Consider the following 10,425-nt stretch of genomic DNA (forward strand, 5'->3'; position numbering starts at 1 on the left):
TTACATAAAGCAGGTAATACAGAGTAGTGTGGACACAGGCTCAGCTCATGAGAGTGGAACTGAGGCTGCGCAGCCTGCCCTTCTAACCCGTTCACAACTTCCAAACATGCCTGATGACTGAAAAACATTCCAGCAACAAGTAGTTATCTGCACACACCAAAGCAGAACTCTGCCACTGCCTGCCTGCTGAGAAAGGAACTGAATGGGAAGGGTTTTGATGGAATCTTAAACATGAAGACTTTTCTTTTTGTTCTGTTTGTTAACTGTCAACCCTGCAGGAAGTACACACAGCATCAGGGCCTTTGAATGCATAAGTGTAGGACATCTTTCCACTTTTTCTAGCCTCTCCTCACTCTCAACAACGATGCTTCTTGTCTGTCGCCCATGATATACCTCTTCATGTGTCTGTTCTTTTCCTCAGGCTGTTCCCTTAGACTAGGATTCTTCTTTTTCCCCTCTCAGACCTGCTTCAAAACACATCACCTCCTCTGTGGGAACTTTTCTCCTTCAACTTCCCTTCCAGACAAAACCAACCACTTAGTAAATCAATAGAGCATTTTTGAAGTGAAATAAAGCACTCTGTGTTCTCATAGCACTTTGAGCACAAAACTAATAGACCATGAAGTAACAAGAAGGATCTGCCATCCTCTGACCGACTTTCTCAAAGGCAGGTCTGCATCTTCTTCTCTGTGTACGCGGCACCTAGGGCAAAGCTTAGCAAAGAGCACACGCTCATAAACATTTGCTGAATGAAAACAATGTTCTAATAAAACATTAGACCATTTAACTTATGAAGGAGGAGGCACGTGGCTCTGAGTCCTGGCTTGGAGTCAGACCAATGTCCAAACATCTACCAGCTGTGGGACCTTAGCTAAGCTACTTAGCCAGTGAAGCCCTGGTGTTTTTCCTAATACCTCACGGAAAGTTTATAAACTGCATACTATCTGCAAACATTGAGGACAAATGTGGCACCTAACAGTCACTCCTGGAGACTCATTATTAAGCAATGCAAAACTAGAAGCTTACTCAGAGCCCTTTAGACTCATGCAACTACCCCCTAAAATGCATCTAAATCCTTCTGCTGCCGGATCCTTCCTGGCAGTTCTTACTGGTTTATCAGCACACAGTGTATACAGCAGAAATGTAAAGCTACACCCTTGCACTTACCATTAAAATGCCTTGTTCTGTTTGAGAACGTTGATTTCCCTTAAGGAATCAGACCTCTACTTTGTCTCTGCCCCGCCCCACAAACCCCAGCAACAATCCAATACATATCTCAGTGGACTAAGAAACAACCCCACTACTATTCTAAAGAAAAAAATCCAGCTGGGCACAGTGGCTCGCCTCTGTAATCCCAGCACACTGGGAGGCCGAGGTAGAAGGATCGCTTGAGCCTAGGAGTTCAAGACCAGCCTGAGCAACATCATAAGACCCCCATCTCTAAAAATAAATACAAATATTAGCAGGGAGTGGTGGCACACCACTGTAATCCCAGCTACTTGGGAGGCTGAAAAGGGAACATCACCTGAGCCTGGGGAGGTCATCAAGGCTGCAGTGAGCTGTGATCACACCACTGCACTTCAGCTTGGGTGACAGAGTGAAATCATGTCTCAAAAACAAAACAAACTAAAACAAATATAAAAGGGGAAAAGCTAAATACAAAAAAAAAAAAAAAATCATAGTTTGAAAATAAAAGAGGAATTAAGCAGAACAGCAAGGGAGCAAATTTAGAGAAGACAGCCTGGCAAAGATGGTCTGGTGTGGAAACAGGGCAAATAACCGTCCCAGGAGGAAGCTACTCAGTCACCAGGGGATGACAAAAAGTGGTTTGAAGATGGCACATGAATTCTAACGAGAAATCTGATGACAAATAAAATTAACAAAACTAAATTTAAAATGCATTCCCATGAGGTAAAAGACAAAATTAGCTAATGCTACCAAAAATATCACTTATAACAACTTGACTTTAATTATAAATGTAGTTATTACAGTTCCTCTTTATAATGTTTAGCTCCCTTTGTTTTCAGATTTGGGAACTTTGCAAACAAAAAGTTTAAAAAGGTAAATTAAAAATATTTTAGGCAAGCCATTCAAGTTTATAGCTATGAATTTATTTTCTGAGGGTCTTGACCTTAAAAAAAAATAAAAATAAAAATAAAAAAATAAAAAAAACTTGAACTTCTGAATAGAATATCCCACAGAATACAGTGTAAATAAAAGTTAAGGCCACTCATTAAATATATTTCAAAAATAATAGGTTATACTTTCTAGCGCTCACTAAACATGCTTATTGATTCATTTTTAGGGCACTTTTATCATTAAGACATCCTGCTAAATGAAACGTTAAAATTATTACCAAAAAGTTTCCTTGTGGAACCAAGCATGGCAATGTCAGCCATATTCTTCATCACCATCACTGAATAAACCAAAATATCAAAATAAACGTCCTTTATCTATATACCTGCTTAAAGTATGGTTCTAACATAATGGTAACCATTATAAAGGTAGTATTTCCAGTTATTTGCCAATTTGTCAGATGCCTACACAAACAGAAGTGTCACTATATGTGTGTGTGTGTGTATATTTATATATATATATACTGCTCCATTTGACTAATGGGATTAGTATGAGATTGTTTCCCTTACTGTTCCTGTAAATATTTCGGAAGCAACAAATTCCTACACCTCATCTTCCGATCTGAAAAGCACGCAATCCACTAACATAAGAAAGAAATGCTTTTATAAAAATACCTGAATTTTGAAACTAGGATTCCATTTGCCTAACTGGTTCTCACATAAGGAAAAATATATCACCACTTTAGCAGTTTAATAGTGGCTCCCAAGTGACCTTGACAAAGTCAAGTCAACTTCCGCTGTCTAGGCCTCAATCTTCACACCAGGGAGGATAAGCTCCTGGGGTCTTTCTAGCTCCAACATTCCTCATACCACACATGCTGCTGAGTTCTAGCCTGTGCAAGTTATCCTTGAGCCACGGGTAGAATACAGAAAGCACACAGATTTTGGAGGCTTGTCATCTATGCAATATTTTCAAGAGTCCTTGGTCTGCATCACACAATAGTCCCCATCTTCAGAAAATATAAGCCCATGCACAGCAATGACACTTTTAAAAGAGTAACCAGTTCTAGGAAACCTATCCATTTGCCTGGTACCTGCTCACTTGGTAACATCTATCTTTATCAAGAGTAAAACGTGGTACTCTGATTGGCACAACCCATCACTACCAATACATGAACAAGCATATCTTCCTATTTAAGAAGTCAAGCAGTGTGCAACTTCCAAGACCAAAACAGTATCTTAAAAGATGGCCTGTTGTTAAGAGTTAACACCATAGCCTTTCTTTAATAAGATACTAACTACCTCCAGAACCTTTCAACAGATGCTTAGCGGGCACACTCTCTGCCATACCTGTCTAAGGTGCTGGAGTTCCTACAGGAAGCAATTCAAACAAGGTCCACACTCTCAATGACTTAGATTTTATGGGGGGGGGGGGGTGAGGGATGTCGGTAGATAATGAATTAATTCATAAATTAACAACAAGAATATCAAGGAGTATTAAGTACCACATAATTAATAAATTAACCTTGAGAAGATAGAGGTGGTTAATTTAGATTTAGTGGTCAGAAAAAAGACCTCTCTGAGAAAGTGAATCATTTAATCTAAATGATGGGAAGGTGTTACCCATGCAAGAGCAGCTGGTTAGTGTTAGCCAAAGAGGCAGGGGCAAATGACTGGAGGTTGCAATTGCATGCTGAGTGTGCCATGTCCACCTTCCCATCTCTCCCCAGGCCATAACCCTTGAGGAGCTAAAACCAAAAGAGCTGCAGGAAGGGGGCTTGAAAGAAGCCATACCCCTTCCTTACTCCAGGTCCTCCAAGTCATGGGTCAGGCATGAGCTGCTAAGCAGAGAGGAAAAAAGATAGAAATTTTAACCCCAATAGGAACTAAATTGTCCAGAGCTAAAAGTGTCAAAATGCTTAACAATCAGTATGGTAGAAACACTGATCCATCAGGACAGAGGCCAGCAGGGTTGCAGAAGTATCTTAGAGGCCTTGAGCAGTACCAGGCATTGGAATTTCTGCTTCATGATGTGTTGGTCCATTTGTCTTAAAGGAGTTGCACTAGTCTCTTCCCAACTCATTGGAAATATTTCAACATTGCAACATTTTGGTAATCAGTATGGTAACTAACACTGGTGCATACTAAATGATTACCAAATATTAGATGTGTTCTTAGGAGACTTAATAAAAGGGAGATTTGAAAAATAAAATCATAGCTAGAGGTAGTGGTGATGAAAAATAATACAACATACAGATTGTTTACAACTGATCTTAGCCAAAAGATAAAGAAGCAACAGGGATTGCTTAATAAATGAGTTATATAGAGATTACATAGAGTTACACAGAGTTATATATTCTGATTATGTATAATGCTTCCAAATTAGAAACACGAAAATCAGAGTAAGTAAATGAAGGGACTTTATGACTTCTGCCATTTTGGTTGACACAAATAGAAACCTATGGGGAAAATTTCATCAGTCATGGAAACTTTTTGTTTTTACTATGAACGTTATGAATGTCTTGATTCATCATTACTTATTTAACATACCACCTTATCATTAGAATTTTGTTTCTACAAAAGGTGCAAAAGTTTATAGATAAAACTTAGAATCTTACCAGTCTAAAATTTGAAAAAAACATGAAGTAGAAGCTAATATACAGAAGATATTTAAGAAATAAGTTTCAGGAAGGGTGAAATAAGAGTAGACAAAGCTAAGGTTTCAGTCCCTGAGCAGAGCTACAGCTCGTAGAAGAGATGGAAGCACTGAGGGAAGTTTAGTGTCCAATCCCATCCTCTATTTACAACTATTTAACAAATGATATATTAATCCCTGAGGCTTCCTACAAACCAATCTAAACATCTTTTAGTGGTAAAAGCAAAATATATCATCCATCCAATATCTATGATTACAGTTGATACAGAAGATAAATTACCATATAATAGAGCTTTTTAATCACCTACTGTGAAAAGACAAAATTCATCATTACATAATGGCACTGTACTTGTTCAACTTCCTCAACTATCTCACACAGCAGAGAACCAGGAGGAAGTTTTTTCTCTTTTTTTTTGTAAAAAAGCCTTTAAACAACAAAAATAAATGTCACAAAGGTCACGCAATAAAACTTATAGGGAAACTTACAGGAAAGTCCCTTTAGTCTGCAGTTAGAGCCTACTTACTCGTGGACACTGTTCTAAATATTGTGGTTACCTGTTTTTGATAAAACAGAGATTTGAAGTTGCCACCTAAAAACGATGGTGAGGGGATTGGACACCTTTTTTAATTTTCCATTTTTAACTTAAATTTTGTTAGATACGGGCACATTAGCAGTAGGAAGAGAAAGCTGGCACTGATAAAGAGATGGAAAATCCATGAACACAAGATACAGGCAAAAGGGCATGACCAGCAGACCAAAGTAAATTGCCCCACATACCACAAAAGCCCTTGAGAAAAAGAACACATACAATAACTGATGTTCATAAGACCAATCGAAGCAAATAGCAGCATATTCCAAATCCAAATTCAGAATGGCTAAAGAAAATGAGAAAAAAGAATACGCACGCTCTTGATCTATGAGTAAACTAAAAATCACTCACCAACAACACAGGTAGAAGAGGCATTCCTCCACCAACAACTTTGTCATTGACATCTCTTTGTGCTGTATGCAACAGACAAAGTAGGTTTTGTTTTGTTCCTGAATGTATGATTCTTTCTGCTACAACTCAGAAGCACCATCCCAGAACTTAAATCATTCCACAATATGCATTCTCATCTAAACCAGTGTGCACAAAATATGAGTATTTTTCACCATGATCATATACCAAGTATACAGAGCAGACACCCCCCAAGCAAGTCAATGTTATCTTTTAATCTCTTTCCTCAAGTTAAATGTGAAAACTCTTGTTTTCATATATGAGACAGGGTCAGAAGTAAGGTTAAAAATTAAGTATGGTTTATGAAGTCAACTTATAATATTAGAGGATAAAACTGTACAGTAAAAGTGGCAAGAACTGCAACCCAATGGTAGGTCAAAAACGAGATACCTAAATAGTGTAAATGACACTAACCCTTCAAAGTTACTTCTGAACCATGTCCACATGATCCAGTCTAAATCCATGTATGCGGCATTGGCTATACCATCAATTTCCAATTCTACTTCCTCTTGATATTATGTCTTGCTGCTCAACAGCAAATACAAATAAGTTAATATTAAAACTGAGCAGCCAGATATACTGATTGAATAAACACCATTAGGGACTTTAGAATACTCAATAAAAGAGAGTATCATGACGAGGGGTCCTTGAAGACAAGAGTGAGCTGCTATAGTCATATCAATTTGGACATTTCAGAGATAGAGAAGACCGTTCACAAAATGATTCAATGCACGAACTAGGTCAATGGGATCTGGCCAATGGGATCTTCTATGTGGTATCCTCAAGGAGGGTTCATATTTACAGGACTGTATAACTGTCAAAATTGAGATAGCAAGAGGCCAATAAAAAAATCAATCATAATTCAGTATGTGGGCAAAAAATTACCCACATAATGGAAAATTTGAAAGTCAAACAGAAGAAGAAGTAGAAGTAGTAGTACTAATGGTAATGGTAGTAGCTCTAACAAATCTGATTACATTCCAGGGGAATCTTCTTCAGCACCCACCTGTTATCCTCACATCTTCAAACTTTGACGTACAAAAAATCAACCTGAGTATGTGCAAGAAAATAGCTCTATATTGCCCCCTAGTGCTGGCCAGTGCCACTTCTCCTTGGGCTAAAAAACTACAAGTAGTTCCTCTACTTATAGTTACTTCCTGCCGCCATCCTTAACATAGACCAACCCCTAAACATAGTCCAAAACTCTGCCCACAGATTAGGAAACAAGCAGCAATTTTTGGCATCATGCATCTTAAGAATGGAAATGGCCCAGCTTCGGATGGCAACAGAATGTGTGTGGCCTGGATTAATGAACTCATCTCTCCTGAAGGTGTGAACCTACTTGGGTAAAGTTTGGCCTATGACCACATGCTTCATGACAGCTCTGGGCCCCTTACAAAGTGATGATAGCATGTGGAAGACAAGAGAGAACTGCAAGGAAAGGACAAAGAGAAGAACAGGTTAGCAAAGAGATTCCGGGAGATGCCAAGAAAGGCTTGATAAGACAAGGCAATAGAAGAAATGATATGGGACAGGAACAGTAAAAAACAGAAGCCAGGAAGCCAGGAATATTGTGCATTGTTGTCATTATGGAGGAGCTTGTCTAGTAAGAAGCAATAGTTTGAAATGGACATTTATTTTACATGAGAAAGAACAAAGGTTGGTCTGATCTGTTTCCTGCACTGGTACAGCTGGTGCTGTGGCTCCTTTGATCACTTTCCCCCAGTCCTCTGCAGCTACTGTGATTAGAGATAGATCCTTAGGCTGCCCTTTGATCAGCAGCTCAAGGAGCCTGCAGGTGCCATGTGCCATCACATTAGCAAGTTGTAAGAAGCACCATACTAATATTGGCTGATAAATGTGATATTATGTCTTGCTGCTCAACAGCAAATACAAATAATGTTTGCAAAAGTCCGCAGAATCCTTGTTTTATCTATTTTTATACCCTAAAACTTTCTGTGCTTTCTTAAACATGAACACTTCATAGAGTTTAAATTCAAAGTTGAAGGTTTGAAACACCCCAATATGAAAAGGAAAAAAAATCACTGTGACTTAAAACTATATAGCACACCCCATTTTAATTTTGTAGTTATGCCACTTGTGTTCATTTTGCATGGTTAATGAAGTGACAGAATCCTTGCATTCTGAATAGATGATATACAAAGCAGTAAAAACATGTATATTCCTTTTCAAATAACAGTAAGAGCCACCACTTGTAAACAGGGCGTTAAATATTCCAATTTTAGACAGCCTACATGAACACTGTGGTTTCATGTGCAGTATAAAATTTCTATTTACAAAGTATTCTCAAAAATGACTTCATAATGGTAGATGAAGAGAAAAAGAGTTTAGAAATTGAATGATGTAAATCATATGGGTTCAGAGGCTAAGCAAATTACACACCCTGAAGCTGCCCTGGCTTTATGAAAGGAGCCTTTCTCCAGCTCTGTGCAATCCCAGCCCAAGGGAACTTGCATCTGAGAGTTTTCTAAACATTTCAGGTACACTTGAAAGCTGAAAGTAATTCTCATTTCCTATGCAGGATTAAGTCGCTTCCAGCACACACAAAATAGCAGTCATTCACCAACACATACAAAAACACACCACCAGAAAGGTAAGGACTTCAGAGTACAAAGGTAAGTTTAAAAAACAAAAAATAGGGCGCAAGAGAAATACACTTTTTAATTCCTCTAAAAACGACCACACAGCCTCTTGACCTCTGTATTTCCTATCTACTCATTGATTAATTGATGACTTCGACCTAGAGTGCTTCAATTAATGAGGCTGATACATTTCCTGACGGACCCCCCTCGCCCTCCCCAAATCTGAGTAAAGTCAAACATGCCAAGACTCATTCATTTTGGATTCGTTTTTAGAGGCAGTTCTTGAACTTCTAACTTTGGCAATGAGCGAACCTGCAATGTGCATTTGAACTGACGTTCACAATTGCTCCCAGAATGTCCTCACTCTAACTGAGGCTGCAGTGGCACTCACGTTGCCCTCTTGGAGCTTTGTGGCAGCTCCCAAAGTTGCAAACTACACTTAACCTTCAACAGTCCATGCCAGTGAACGGAGCGCGTATTTGCATGTAGAGACCAAAGATACCTTCGCAGTCTGGTGTACATCACATACCAACGCACAATGCCAACGTTAACACACACAGCGAGAAACAAGCAGGGGGAGAATGGGGGAAAGACTCACCGTTCTGTTCCTTGTTGCTGGAGAACTGGAATTTACTACTCAGGTTGGATTCCGCCTGAGTCCCCTGTCTCTGGCCGGCCAGGGCAGATGTCAGCAGGAGAAGCCTGAGGAGGAGCATTTGGCTGACTGGGACGAGAGCTCACTCACGGCGGGCACTTTGGAAGCAGCGACTCCCGAGTCTCTTTCACCACCGCCAGGGGAAGGCTGCACTGGGGTGGAAGCGCCGAGCCTGCTCTGGCAGCAGAGAATCGCAGGGTAGTTTCCACATAATCCCATCCAAAACTTTTTCCTAGAGCCCTCTTCTGTGTCTCCAGTTTTTGAAAAGGATCAAAGCAAAACCTGGACCTGAACCAGTTTCCCAAGGTTTAAACAAATCCTGTGGCGAAGTGGTGGGGGTGGGGGTGAAGGCGAGGGAGGAATGAGGGGGTGGGGACGCGGGGGAGCGGCGAGAAGTCACCAGCAAGTTGCTGGGAGCACCTGTCAGTTCGGGGGACAGGACAGAGGCGAAAACTCAAGGGTCGCGAGCAGCCAGACTGGAAGGCAAGTCGGCGGCGAGCAGTTTCTGATCAATAACAAAGCTGCCAATAGATGCGGCTCTCCGGGCGCCCCTCTCCCCCGCCCCACCCCCCACCCCCGAAGGGGGAGGGGGAAGAAACAAGGCGAGGGCGCCGCGGCGGGTCCCACGGGCCGGGGCGCCGGAGCTGGGCCGGGGGGCTCCGGGCCGAGGCCGGCCCAGGCGCAGGCGGAGAGAGGCCGCGGGGCTCCTGCTCCGCAGCCCGGCGCGCGGTCGGCGCCGCGTCCCGAGCGCCGCAGCACGGATTCCGGCACCTGGCTTGAGTTTTCCGCGACCAAAGTTCACCTTGTTCCGGCGCGTCCCCCGCTCCTCAAAGCCTGGGGCAATTCGGCCGCTCGGGGTCGCCGCGGGGTTCCGGTCGTACCCGTCCCCTCCCCCCACGCCTCGGGCTCCGCGCTAACCTCGGGGCTCGGCGCGGCGTCTCCGCACCGGGTGAAGAGGGAAGGCCGGGGCGGCCGGGAGGATCCGGCTTGTCCCCTCCCCTTCTCTACCTTCCCCCCGCCGGGCCGCAGACAGGAGGTGGGGGCCGTGGGCCGTGGGCCGAGTCCGGGCGGAGCGCGCGGCTGGCGAGCGGGGGAGGCTCAGCGGCTCTCCCGCAGGCTGCGGATGGGGCGGGCGGGGGTCGGCGCCTCTGGGAGGGGCAGCCCAGGGCCGCGTCCGCGCGAGCGGGCTTGGCCGCCCACTGGCTGTCAACAGGTGCTGCGCAGACAGGGGGTGCTGCGGGACTCTCTGTGGGCAAGACCCCGATGGCCCAGGCGAGGAACGCGGCCAAGGCGGCCCCTGCTTTCCTTTCCACGGAACACCTCTAACCCCAAATACAGAGCACGATGGGTGGCGAAGGGTGCTGCAGAAGTAAGAAGTGGGAAAGAACTTCTTGCAACTCTCCTTCTGCCGCCCCCTGTCGCCTGACTTGCCATTAGT

The 10,425-nt window shown here is 42.9% G+C and overlaps 1 protein-coding gene across 2 annotated transcripts in view; it reads right to left on the bottom strand.

The window, feature by feature from the left end:
• PDGFC (platelet derived growth factor C) overlaps positions 1-10,066 on the bottom strand; it is a 217,801-nt gene extending 207,735 nt beyond the window's left edge. Inside the window, exons 1-2 of one of the 2 annotated variants that reach the window (XM_010358040.2) lie at positions 9,906-10,066; positions 8,931-9,164 (exon numbers count right to left, since the gene is read on the bottom strand). In XM_010358040.2, the coding sequence (XP_010356342.1) occupies positions 8,931-9,048 (118 nt within the window). In that variant the 5' untranslated portion in view covers positions 9,049-9,164; positions 9,906-10,066. Of the gene's footprint in view, positions 1-8,930; positions 9,272-9,905 lie in introns of those variants that run through there. The other variant, XM_030925628.1, reaches the window with a different exon arrangement.
• Positions 10,067-10,425: the final 359 nt, after the last annotated feature.

The sequence above is a fragment of the Rhinopithecus roxellana genome, chromosome 2 (assembly GCF_007565055.1).
Source record: "Rhinopithecus roxellana isolate Shanxi Qingling chromosome 2, ASM756505v1, whole genome shotgun sequence".
Taxonomy (NCBI): Eukaryota; Metazoa; Chordata; class Mammalia; order Primates; family Cercopithecidae; genus Rhinopithecus; species Rhinopithecus roxellana.